Source organism: Balaenoptera physalus (assembly GCF_965194825.1).
Source record: "Balaenoptera physalus genome assembly, chromosome: 11".
NCBI classification, from domain to species: Eukaryota; Metazoa; Chordata; class Mammalia; order Artiodactyla; family Balaenopteridae; genus Balaenoptera; species Balaenoptera physalus.
Genome location: NC_138896.1, coordinates 24,650,249 through 24,663,836, shown reverse-complemented (window position 1 = coordinate 24,663,836; position 13,588 = coordinate 24,650,249). Strand labels below are relative to the sequence as shown.

Genomic DNA, 13,588 nt, shown 5'->3' with positions numbered 1-13,588 from the left:
GTTGTGGCATGTACCAGTACTTCATCCTTTTTTTTTTTTTTTAATTAAAAGACTTTATTTTTTTTAAAGTTGTTTCAGGTTTACAGCAAAATTGAGTGGAAAATCTAGAGCACTCCCATATCCCTCCCCTCTCACCCCTTAGTTTCTTCTATTATTAACAACTTGCATTGGTGTGGTACATTTGTTGCAGCTGATGAACTGATACTGGTATGTTATTTTCAACTAAAGTCCATAGTTTACATCAGGGTTCACATTTTGTGTGAAATATATACATACATACACACACACACATATATATATGACAAAAGTGAAATATCCCAAACTGAACCCATTGTCCTTCCTGTTCCATACCATACTTCCAATACCATTTGTACCCATTCTGTTGTTACCCTCACATATCCTCATCCACATGTCCATTTGATTATACCTATTAATATTTTCCCCACTGTTCATTTACCTCTCTCCTGCTTTTATTATTTCTTGCTTGTTATTTAAGCCCTTCCTTTACTGTCAGTAAAGTTAATATTCTGGGCTCTGGATTTATTCTTCTTGGGTTCAAATACTGACTACCACTTAGTGGCTGTGTGTTAGGGAACTTTTGCTATGGCGGTGTATCTTCCAAGAGAGGTTGTTAAAGGGACTTGCCACTTAAAGATCTGCTAGAAGTGCAGAAAAATCTAAGTGGATGTAAGTTGATCTCGTCTACTGTCAGAAAGAGAGGGTTCATTCAACAGGAGAAGCTCATATTTTATATTCTTGAAAATGTAAGCTTTGTGATAAACACCTGGAGAAGGCTTAGATGCATTAAAGGCAAAGGAAAAACCCTCAACAGCAGGAAGAACTTGGTCAGAAAGAAAAAAAAAAGGCAATGTTAATGATGATTGTTTCTTCATGAAGGCTGAGGACGTTTCTTCATTCCTATTTGATGATTTTTTTTTTCTCTGAAAACATAAATTGTGACATCCATTCCTTTTTTATTCACATATAGTTCTGGACTTGCTGACCAGTAAGAACTTGTTTTTTTTTTTTAAAAAAAGGGCTCTTCCTTCCCAGGAGGCTTGTTCTCCTCAAATGGTTTTACAGTTATATATCAGTCTTCAACACACCTTGGCAAAGTCCAAGTTTAGAAGTTGATGGACACCAAAGTCTGAAGAAAGAACAAGCTGAGCCATTAACTTTTAAAAGACTTGAACAGATTTCTGTGTGTATCTCCAACAGTACTGCTCAACTGAGACCCTTCCCTTTACACATCACTCCCTCCTCCATATTTGATAACAAAAATAGTAAGAAGAGAGATTTTCTCTTTAAATGTAGCTTTAAACATATTTACTTCAAAACACAGTAAGTACCAGAACTGAAGAAAGGCCCATGAATTAACTTGGAGTTTTCTCGTGACAAATCGTTGCTGCCCAGAAAGAGTATTTCCCCAAAGGGAACACTGGAGGAAATTCCCCCAGACATTTTCTAGCTGTGCCATTTCTCTTTCTCCCTCTACCTCTCTTTGAAAGGGGTTGGATTTATACCTAGTGAGAATGACCTACAAGCAGCTCTTCAAGAAGAAGAGCTTTCTTGGACAACATACCTATAAGAAGCTTGAGCAGAGGCTGCAGAGGTGCTGACACTTCACTTCTTATGGAGGTAATAGAGAGTTAGTTTCTTGGGGGACGCTTGCATCACAACTATTCAAATGATTTAGAGAGGTCTTTGGAGAAGAATCAGGACAATTTTCAGTGTGATCTGAAGCTGCACAGATGGTCAAAGATGCGCCAGCACCCTGAAGGCTAAAATAAGGATGAAGGGTCCCACAGAAGATGATTCCAGTAAAAGAATAGATGTGGGACCCATCGATCATATTGTAAAAGGACACATTCCCAGCATCCCAGTCCAAGAAAACTCCTATCCTGCAGGAGTGCTGCCTCAGTGACAGAGACTTTCTCTGGGAGGTGGGAAATATGAATTCTCCTGCCTTGTATACCACCACCCAGAAATTCTTCTCTGGACATTCTACAAACCACCCGTCTCTCTTTGCTGTGTCTGAGCAAACACCCAGAGCCCATCTAGTTCTAGATCCAACTTCTGTCCCAATATTTACTTCTACTTCCCAGTATTGTCTCTCCTCAGTAAGAAAAATCTTGCCCAGAACACTGAAGATGGCTTTAGACTCCCCTTGCTCTTGGTGTGTTGGGGCGTCACCATTCTGAGAAACATTCTCTTTTGAATAAATATGTTTTCTGCTCTCAGATAAGATGAGGTTGGGATGAGTTGTGGCTGGATCCAGAGTAAAAACCACTGTAGGTATGGGGGAAAAAAAATAAAGGTCATTCCACAGTGGAGACTGGTTGGTTTTAGGAAAGATGAAAATTACTGGGAAAGGAGAATGAAGAAAAACAAGAGGGAGAGAAATGGAAGATTAGGTTAAACAATGCATGTTCTATCCTATGTTCATTCATAGGAGACACATGATGCGTAGATCATAGAAGGCCAGGGTTGGATAGGACCTTGGGTAACCATGTGTTCCAGACAGGCTGAGACCATTTAGCCAAGAAGTCTGTCTCATCTGAAAATCTCCAGGATCATATATTTCAAGTTGGTGTTTCTCTAACCTCCTGCAAATGCTGGTTGCTTTACTGCTTGCTCTTAATAGTTAAGCCATGCCTTATTTCCAATCACAGTGTACCCACTTTCATTTAAGCTTCTTTGGTGTCATTTTTCTCTAGGCTTCTGTAAAAACTAAGTCATCTACTTCTCATACACTCTTATTATATTTCTAATGGTTGAAATCCCAGGCTCTGTGGTCAGAAAGAGCTGAATTTTGATAATCACTCTGTCTTTAGTAGCAGTGATCTTGCAGTTACTTTGTCTCTCTCTGTCCCACTTTAATCTCATGAAGATGTACATCATTATGGTACCTCAGTACATACAGGACTAGTGTGAAAAGTCAACAAGATAATGTGCAGAGAACTTAGTACTACATCTTGTCCATGATGAACACTTGGTAAATTTTAGCTTCTGATGGTTGTAGTAACACTAATACCTGTACTCATAGTAGCAATAGTGCTAATACTAGTAGTAATTAATCTGCTTCTTGTCAAACCAAACATCTTCAATAATTAAAATTTTTCTCATAAGAATTTGTATGTTAGCAATTATAATATATTTTAATTTTCAGAGGATTAACTTAACTAGGAAATGTGTGTGGATACAGGGATATTCAGAGTGAAGTAGCAAGCAGTAGAAATAGAGAGTCGACTCATAATTCTGGAAAGACCCTAAAATGGTCAGGCGCCATTTTTCCACTGAGATGCAACAGGCTCTTCTGTGTCTCAGACTGGGTACGTAATAGACTTCCTTCTGACTGAACTATTCTTTCAATGTTATTCACATGAATAGATCTACCATATCACTTAAGTCTCAGATTAAATATCAATTCCTCAGGGTAATTCCTCTAATCCACGATTTTTTTCTCATGGCAATCTTTTATTCCTTCATAAGATTCATCAGAGTTTGCACACGCGCTTTCCCATGAAGTTAGAGACCAGCTCCACTTTATTTATTTGGCACTGAATAAATAGTTGTATAATTTTATGCTGATGAACGAACGGTGTCAGAACAGTAAGAAATCTGTTAACATTTCTGCATGAGATTGAAGTGAAAGCCATGAAATGAATAACCAGTTAGGTATTACTGGGAGTTTATACAAATAGAGTAGTTTCTCATTTGTATAAAAGAGATTAAGTGAGAAAAAATAGTAAGGGCACTCACCTGCTTTGAACTGTTCCTTTCTCCAGTCTAAAAAGAAAATCATATGAGAAAATATGCTAAGGACGTGTCCTCCAAACTAGTGAGATGCTTATCCCTTTACCTCTTGTATTTTTTTGGACTCCCAGATTCAAAGTAAAATCTCCAGATGAGGGCACCTATCTGAAAAATTCTCTGGAAATGCCTCATGAAATCCTGAAGTACCTGAAGCCCCAAGACAACATCGGTTACTCACCAGGATATAACTCTGCTTTTCTCCAGTCTGAAATAAAACAAAGGAATTAGATTCTCTCATTCATTGGAATGCCACTTCAGAGTGTGAAATTGCAGTGACCTCATGAAATCTGAGGGTTTATGATAGTACTATATTTCTGCATTCATTATCTCAATGACAATTCTGATGTACTTGCCCTCTTTCACATCTCCTGTTTTATTTCTCACATTTTCCACAGTCTACATCTATGATAAAATACGAGGGTCTGGTTTTTTGCGGGGAGAAAAGAAAAGTAGGCTTACATTGTGAGAGTGTATTGGAAAGCCTAAAATTCTATGTGCTGCCTTGATACCTTTGAGCTTCACAGGGCTCCAAATGCCTAATTGTGAGTTCTCCTGTTCTCACCAGGTATGTCCTCCACCCAGCAGGAAAAGCTCCCCCTCTCAGCTAATTTCCCTGTTGGCCAAAACAGCTGAACCCCAGCTGGACTTCAACCTAATGAACTTTACCTCCCTGTCAGCCTGCAAAAATTATTCAAACAAGCCAATTACATACTTCCACAGAAAAGAGGGCCACCTCATTCTCTTGTTCCTGAAAAGCCTGGCTCCTGCAGACCTTGCTAATTTGTTCTGCTCCCAAGTGCAGCCTCCATGTGGTCCTGCATGGTGTGAGGTGTCTTTCTCCCCCAGGATGTGAGTACATGTGACTAAAAAACTGCTGTCAATCTCTTTTGTCCAGTGTTGGGTGTCATGCGTTTGAGCATCTTATACTGTTTAGGGTATGGGATCCCTCCCTCACCAACAAGGTAAATAGGAGGTGACCAGAACAGAGGGGCCAATGAAATGGTTCATCCAACCATAACATCAGTATAACTCACCTTGCTGATACAATTTCTTCCTTCTGGCTGAAAGGAATAACAGCCTGTGAGATGCCAGACATACAGCATACAATAATGACTCTATTTCCTCTATTAGAGCAAAGAAAGTAGAAAACTTACCAAGCTCTTTCTCAAATGATTCTAAAAAGGAAAGAAAATAACAAAATGGATTTAACAGAAAATAAATATTTTCTAGACTATGTTACTAAGCCCAGATCCTAAGTGCTACTTCCATATACCTAAAACAAAAAAATTACCTTAATTGAGAATTATTATGACCATTAAAAAAAAAACTCTATCTTTATACCAGTGATTTTTCTCTCTCCAATGGACTTTATAATACTTTTTTTTTTTTCTCATAGATGTCCCGGGCTCCATGTTTTGTTGGAGGTCTTGGCACACTAACTCATCCTTACACATATCTCTTTGTTCCCAAAAGATGCCATCCACATGCACAATCATGTTAACAAACCCATAAATTCAGAGATCCCCACCAAGTCTGATTCACAGTTTTACCTTTGGCTTTACTTTCTTTCTCCTTTTCCTTCTTGACTTCTGATAGTTTCTTCTTTTTCTGTCGTTCTTTCCGAGCCAAATACACAACAGCACCAACGAAAACCCCAAGTATCACCAAAGTCACAACGAATGCTATCTTCCAAGGAGAGGTCCTAGGGAAGAAGGGTTCTGACACAGGACCCCCCAAACCTGATTAAAAACATACACCAAGCAAGTCTAGCCCATCCCAGGTCCTAAATATCCCCTCCTTACTCCTGTCCTGTCCCCCAAATGAGCAACACTGACCTGGGATAAAAATGGTTTCCACTTGCTCTTGTCCAAAGAAAGGGTTCTTCATGGAACAGGACACTTCTGTCTTTGAGCTGTCTCTCACAAGAAGGGATGCCTCAATCTGAAACAACCCATCATTATCTTGTGTCTCGTCCTCAGAGAGCGATGGGATCTTCTCTCCCTTTGCATCTGCCCATTGTATTTCAGGCTGGGGAAACCATCCCTTGCCTGTGCACTTCAGCCTTATTCCTTCATCTTCTGGACCCACCATGAAAATATGAGGACCAGAACCCAAACCTGGAGAGGAAAGTCATTCATCTGAGACTTGGACATTTTTTGTCCAAAAGCTCCTCGTGTTTCACAGCTACACCAGTGGGAGAAGATGGACAAAGCACCATAGCTCTCTGTGGATGGAAGGGGGTTCTTTTCTTTTCCCATGAGATAAATGGGTATCTGAAGTTCAAAAATTACAAGAACATTGAAGGTGATACTGAAACTTATACTAATGCCTGTCATATCTCCTGTACACAAGCATATCTGCAATTGGCCATAGAAGGATAATAGGGAAGGAACAGAGTAAAATTTGCCAATGTAGACATGTTGCCACTGTATCTATTCTATATCTATATCATATGTCTATTCCATTTATTGGAGTCTCAAGGAAGACTTCTTCTGTGCTTAAATTGAGACTACATGTAGTCACTTCCTTAAACAATCTCCTTTTGTCATTTTTCCAAATTTTCTTTCTTCCACTGAGTAAAGATTATCTAAAACATGAAGGTAACAAGGTGAAGTGAGTCCATGAAAGAGTCAAGATCTATTTACTTTTCCATTCTCACTCCTTTCTTTTCCTTCCACTACCCCTCCTCTTCTTCAACTCCACACAGGCTAGGTCTGCTAGTAAATTCACATAACCAACACCCATATCAAAATATAACAGCACCAGAATACTAGATGAATTCACTGTCTCTTCAAGAATGATGGCTATTCTAACTTCTAAGACTATATATTATTTTGTCTTTTTAAAACTTGATATCACAAAGTATGGAACCACCAATAGCTCAGTCCTATTCTAGTTTCTCAGTTGTGGGAAATATATCAGGAACCTCAGCTACATCATCTTTTTTCTGGCTAAAAATTATAATAGAGCTAATAATTTTAACTACCAATCCCTGACCTTCCTGGGGGAATATACTTCTGGAAAACAGAAAGCAGTCTGAAAGACAATCCATCTTCTCAGAATTGCCTGAGGGAGCTGCCAATTCTCTTGAAAAAAGGAAATAAACATTAGTGAGTGAAACTGCTCCTGAGCAAAATGGAACAGATCAAAGCCTAGGAAGCAAGAATTAATAAACCAAATAGACTTTGCATTTCCTGGAAGAATATAATCATTGAAGTTCCAAGTTGACGTAAGCAGATGAAACCTATATCTATGTTGAGAAAGAGCAAAAAGAAGGAATACGCATTTCCGAGCATTAGAAGTGGCTGTAATAGACAAAGTTTAAATGAGTGAAAGATAAGCATGGATATATAATCAAACAACTGCTTCTAAAGGTTGGACTTGTCTTTACACCAGTAAGTCTAAGAACTGATATGGGAAAGGTACTGAAAAATGCTGTCACCTGAATGAGGTTATTTCCATAACTATGAAATCTTTGACCCCTTACTGGGAAGATACTGAAGTGAGATCACAGTAACATGGCTCAGGAGAGTTTGTCACTCTTTCGTTCAAGATCTAATGGATTAAATTTTTTCCATTAAAGTTATACATAAAGAAGATGGATAAAATGAATATATAGATATCTTGTCAGATAGTATTAAATGAGAAGTATTAATTTAAGGTAGGCCCAACATAGTCAAAATATGAGAAAAACATTACAACTAAAAAAACCAACATGTTTGTCTTGGTAGAGAGTATATAGCTTTAGAAATGGAAACACCAAAGAAATAGACAGATAAATCATTATAACCACACAGAAAATTTAGACTTACCCTGGTACCTATGAGAAGTTTATGGGAAACAATGCATTGAAAACTGGTGGAGATTTTCTACACTATTCACTACTGGTATGGAGATAAGTGAATATATACATTACGAAAAAATATTTTGAGCTTTTCATTAAACTTTATACCAAAAATACATTTCTATAGATGAAAGATCTAAATGTAAAAAGCAAAACAATAAAAAAGAGATTAGATGAAAGATCTAAATGTAAAAAGCAAAACAATAAAAAAGAGATAGAAATGAACTACAGCTACATTCAATTAACTACATAGAAAAATCTCAAACATAATGGTGAGCAAAAAAAAAGAAAAAAAAGCCAGACATAAAAGAGCCTATGAATGTGAAATTAAAAAACAAGCAAAACTAACCAGCACTTCAATCTCCTCTGTCAAACCCTCACAGTCACTTCCTCCAAACAGTGGATTTGGTTCCAGACCACTAACACTCCCTGTTAAGCCTCTGTCCATCATGGTACCCAGCTGGAATTCTGGTCTCTGAGAGTACTGGTACTTTTTGCTAATCATGGTGCCTTCCTTCAAAATATGTGAGGAGAAACATAGAGGGAAATAAATGATCAATTTTTATGGTAGATATTTATGGAAATAGTTTAATTTTAAAGTACAGCACAATAAATGTATAAATAGATGAAGAGGATTTGGGGTTAAATCCAGTGTCTAAGATGTTGACCAGCTCTAAGGATAACTGCTTTTTTGCTTCTGTCCTGTTCACCATCCTTGTCCCCAAAATCAAGTACAGAAGACTTAGATTTCCCTTAGAGTGATATGTATTCTCAGATATTACTCACTTATCACCTTTAGCTCCAAAAGGGCTTCTTCAAAATCACTTCCTTTTTTAAAAAAACACTTGTACATTCCATTGTCTGAGACCTGGAGGCTGTGGATTCTCACAGCTACTCTTCCCTCAGTGATGTAGTCTTTCACCAACTCTGCTCTCCCTTTGAAATCTACTAGTTGTTCTCCCACCTGCTCCATTCCATTCTGATACACATACACAGCATCTGAGAACTGGGAGTGGAACCACCGGATCTCCATATTCTCCACGCTCATGGCTGGGGACACGTGACAGGGCAGCACCGTGTCTGCACCCAGCATGGCCACAATGGGCTCCGAGGGACCAATCACCAAAAAGGAATCTGTGAAATAGAGCCACAAGTGAAAAGAATATCAGAATACCCTGCCTGGACCTTTTAGAGCACAGCATCATTATTGGTCCAGTAGAGCCCCATAGACATTCTCTCTCTCATTCATACAGCAATAATTTGTAGCACACATTCAGGCTGAAGAAGGCAGTGAACAAGACAAGGAGGATTTCCACCCTTGTGGAGCTTACAATCAACAGAGTGATCTCATATTAAACAGAAGATTTTTAAATTGCCATGGTGGTAAATTCAATGAAGGAGGAGGGGAGAGTGCTGGAAAATCAAGAAGCTATAGGGTTTTTAATCAGGTCTTGGGCATCAGAAAATGCATTCCTCCAGAATCTGAGAGCTAAATGAATTACAAGACATGAGTAAAGTAATTCTACCTGGTCCTGCCCTCTAAAATAATCATATAATGATTTATTTGTCCTCGTATATGGACAAATACATTATTGTATCAAAATAAAAGATTTGGAATTAACCTAGGTATATAGGAGACATGATGGAGTAGTTTAATGCTTCTGTTCAGAGAGCAAGAGAATCCAGGTATAGAAAATATAAAATATTCTCACCTGAGCCCCATATGGACACCTGGAGAAGCAGGATAAAGAAGAGGTCTCTTGGCAGAGAGAAGTCCAGGGAACACACCATCTTTCCCAGAGCAGAGAACAGTACGACCCAGAGGGAGGCCCTGAAAATAGCTGGAGTGAAGACAAAAATGGGACCCACAAGGTAAAAAAGATTATAGCCAAGGGGGTTCACAGTGCTTCTAAGAAATGGCCTCCTGAAGCGCTCAAATGACCGTAGTGTCTCTCTCAGGGAACATCAGGGAAGACTTTGACATTCCCAAAAAAGACCTTTTGTTTCCCTTATCCAAGAAAAAGGTCTTTATCTCAATAGCCATGCTCTGATGTGATAAATCTGACCACAATGTCTCTAAACTCCTCTCTCAAGAAGAACATTTTATCCAATGGACGGAAAGACAGAGCAAAGGCAATGAGCAGTCACTGAGAGAGAAGGCTTTAGCATAAACATGACTCTGGCCTCAACCAATTTTCTCCCCACACATTCCTATGGGAGGAAGGAACATATATAACTTGGCTTCTCCTCTGTCAACCCCCAGGGTCCTTGCCCAGATTCTCTCACTTCCCTCCCTCTTGCCCGTCACCAAGAAAATGCAACTCCCACATCTCCGAAGTGTTTCTTACAGAGATGAAGGCATCCTGGAACTTCTCACCCTCACTGCCGCAGGCACCAGGAATATATGCTCTCCGTCATTCCTCCAGGTTACCTTTTGTTGGCTGCCTACAGGTCTCTCCTGTGACACTTGCTCCAAGAAGCCAGGGGAATACCAGACGTTAGAAAGCTTGGGGTCCCGAAGGAAACCTTAGGTATTTTTTTTTAAAAGGTTTCAGAAAACGGGAAGAAAGACCGCCCCTGCTCAGGAACCTCTCAGCAGTGCGATTCTCCTCTGTCACACCGACATATTCAAAATTGAAAGTAAAATAAGATAAGGAAAGAGAACTTTGACCTTGTATGAATAATAAATCTATCTAATAATTACATTCTTAAAGGAGAGGATCAAAAACAAGTGATTTCTTTCTCTCTGAGAAGTATAGTATCCAGGCTAATAACATAAATATTAGAACTTGACTGCCTGAGTTAAAAGCCTGGTAAGGCTACTTCCAAGCTCACGGTTTTGAGCAAGTTATATAAGCTCTCTGTGCCTCAGTTTCCTCATCTGACAATGGGTTTCATAATAGTACCTACCCTAAGTTTTCATGAGGATTACATGAATTAATATAGGCAAAGCACTTAGAAGAGCGTCAGTAACTTTTACGTTCTGTGTAAGTGTTGGCAATTTTTATTTTAATGTCTTGTTCAATTGATCTCAATATATCTGCCATTCTGATGAAAATTTTCATCTATCAGTTAGGCCCCTCATTCCATTAGACAGGGAATTGAAAAGACACGGGTATATTCATACCTTCTCCCAGACAAAGAAATTTCCTCCACTGACATGGGGGTTATATCCATCTCAACCAGGATGAAAGAAAAGCGGTATAAAATTCCCAAAATGATTCTCTGCAAACTTTCATCCTCCTTCCATAGTGTAAACAATGAGAAGAGGTGAGGATGAGATCGCTGTCCTCTGTTTACATAATTGATTTTTGTTTTGAAGATCCTTCAAATCCTATGAGTTCTAGAATAATTGTTTTTCTTGCTTAGAATGACAGAAAGACATTCTGAGTTAGAGCCTGAAAAAATTAAAGTTCTAATTTAGATTTTTTGAAATTCTGGATCTAAGATTGAACATCTATGTATAAATTGTAAGAGACATAGTAAAACAAGAAATAAACAAATATAAACCAGATATATTCTAACAAAATTTTAGATATGGTAGTATTAATTTTAAAATAAAAGTAAAATTCAGAGAGAAATCATTCAAAGAAACAAGATTGTGCCTTCAAATAGGGACATCCATTAAGAGCATATAACTTCCGAGGATTGCATGGTGCTAACGGCATACAGCAGAATTTAAAAACGCAAAATCAGTTGGGAACTCAAAAAACTTTATAATTATAATTAACCAGAAATGAACAGAATCATTCCAGAACGTATAAATGAAGTCATAGAGATTTTAAATAATATGCTACATTTAAACAACTATGCTATATCAAATCTTTTACTTTATGACTTGGTGGGATCTAACAATTTCTCTTAGTTTTTGATTAACAGAAATCCACTTCAGGCAATTAAGATGGATTAGTAGAATGAGTCAGTGTGATACTTAACCTAACCCTTTCCTCCACCGTGCTTGGAATGCCAAGCCTCTCCCCGGTCTGCCTATAAAATTAATACCAAAATATCTGCTTATTCTAAGTATTCCTTTTGAAACTTGCTCAAGTATCTAATCTCATTAGAGATTTGGATTTGCATTTCCTAAACAGGCAGGGATTTGACATGAGTATGAATAATACTATCATGCTTTGGGAAAATGATTTAAATTTATGAAGTAAATCACTACCGCAGGAAAGCCACGCAGTCTCCGTGGAGGCAACTACTCTATTGGAAGAAGCTATCAGAAAAGGAGAATAAGTCAGTCCTTGATTCCTCCATTCCTAGGTGACTAATGCCAGGACACAATATCTGAAATCTCCTATCTTCCACTTTACTCCAAGTCAAATAACAGTACCCCACAAAGGGCGGGTGTAAACAGAATGTGGGATGTATCTCAAAATTATTTGTACCTTTTCCCTGCTCCAATCCCCTGTGTTCAAAACCTGCAACCTTCCTTCTTCATTAAGAGAAGTTTAGTGAGGAGAAAACTTCTGATTCTTTGCTTGTCCAGAATTTTCTTTCTTTTGCCCTTACACTTAATGTTTTGTTGCTTAGATAATTCTAGTTTCTACTCAGGAAAGTGATAAAATAAAATTTATATTTTAAAGCAGGACAAGAAAATTTAAACAAAAATTCTCTCTCTCTCTGTCTGTTTGGGCCTCCTTCTTCCCCCTGTAACATGCAATGTGTATCTGCATTATACATTAACCAGACCTCCTCAAAGGTGGGAATGCCCGCTTGATTGTAAAGATCAATTCTTTTTTTTCTTTCTTGTGATGACAGCAATGTAACTTCCTAAAAGAATAGCATTCTTTCCCTACTCTGTAGGGGATCATGGAGACTTGCTGCTTGCTTTGTACATGTTTACCTGGACTATGTATCTTTGGTGAACTTTTATGTAAAATGTCAGTATGTCTCAAAAATATGTGTGATCCTTTGTCTCAAAAATATGTGTGACTGTGCCTTCAACTTCTAACAGGTGGAACAGTTCTCAGAACTTCTGAATCTGCCTCCTAAGTTATAATCCTTAGTTTGGCTCAAATAAAATTCCACTTTTTTTTCTTAACTTGATTGTTAGTTGAATTTTTGTCGACAAAAATAATGACTAATTTCAATTGTTTTCTAGTAATTAATAATGAATGACAGATGTATGATGGAATCTGATTTATTTCTTTTGTACATAACACATTTTTCTGGACTCTGGAAGCTTTGAGGTTTTTGTTTTTTGTTTAGTTGTTTGTTTGGAGCTCTAAAACTTTATAAGAATTCATGTATAAATGACTGTTTTTTGTGTTTTTTTTGCAATACTCCAACTTTTTGTGAAGTACCCTTCCTTTTGATTCTTGCCCCTAATCTCCTTTCTATTTTGGAAAGTGTACTAGGTGAATGTTGAAGTTCTGGATCTATTTGCTTAACTTATATTTGCTAATTTTTTAAATCTCTTTGACTTAAAGTATCATGTAGTAACTCCATTTTCCTAACCCAATATTTTGACCTTCAGGAGTGTCTACTCTGATATTTGACATTTCCATTTGTTTTCTACTTTAAGCCAATTTTTCATTCCCAAGAATGCTGATTATTTCTTCAATCCTGTATCTCCTATGAAGGAATCCTTCCTAATATACTTCATATTTGTATTAAAAATCTTCATATACACACACTATTCTTTACCTTTTTATGTTAGAGAAATCTGAAAATTAGAGATAAGCAAAAATAATAGATAGAAACACCCATATTTGCACTACTCAGAAATAAATACCCTGGACTTCCTGGTGGTGCAGTGGTTAAGAATCCGCCTGCCAATGCAGGGGACATGGGTTCAATCCCTGGTCCGGGAAGATCCCACATGCCACGGAGCAACTAAGCCCGTGTGCTGCAACTACTGAAGCCCGCGTGCCTAGAGCCCGTGCTTCTCAACAAAAGAAGCCACCACAATGAGAAGCCCGT

The 13,588-nt window shown here is 38.0% G+C and overlaps 1 protein-coding gene across 1 annotated transcript; it reads right to left on the bottom strand.

The window, feature by feature from the left end:
* Positions 1-28: 28 nt before the first annotated feature.
* On the bottom strand, positions 29-9,453 carry LOC309637321 (butyrophilin subfamily 3 member A2-like). The gene is made up of 9 exons (XM_082411742.1): positions 9,373-9,453; positions 8,447-8,794; positions 5,652-5,933; positions 5,367-5,534; positions 4,971-4,991; positions 4,851-4,877; positions 3,995-4,021; positions 3,763-3,789; positions 29-2,289 (listed from the first exon to the last, which is right to left on the bottom strand). Exons 1-9 carry the CDS (start codon positions 9,449-9,451, stop codon positions 1,631-1,633), a joined length of 1,638 nt encoding a protein of 545 aa, XP_082267868.1. The 5' UTR covers positions 9,452-9,453; the 3' UTR covers positions 29-1,630.
* Positions 9,454-13,588: the final 4,135 nt, after the last annotated feature.

Coding starts and splice junctions, on each gene's coding strand:
- LOC309637321 (XM_082411742.1), bottom strand. CDS start 9,451: ATGGTGTGTTCCCTGGACTTCTCTCTGCCAAGAGACCTCTTCTTTATC. Junction 8,795..9,372: donor GGTGTCCATATGGGGCTCAG/GTGAGAATATTT, acceptor TCTATTTCACAG/ATTCCTTTTTGGTGATTGGT. Junction 3,790..3,994: donor AAAAGCAGAGTTATATCCTG/GTGAGTAACCGA, acceptor TTTTCTTTTTAG/ACTGGAGAAAGGAACAGTTC.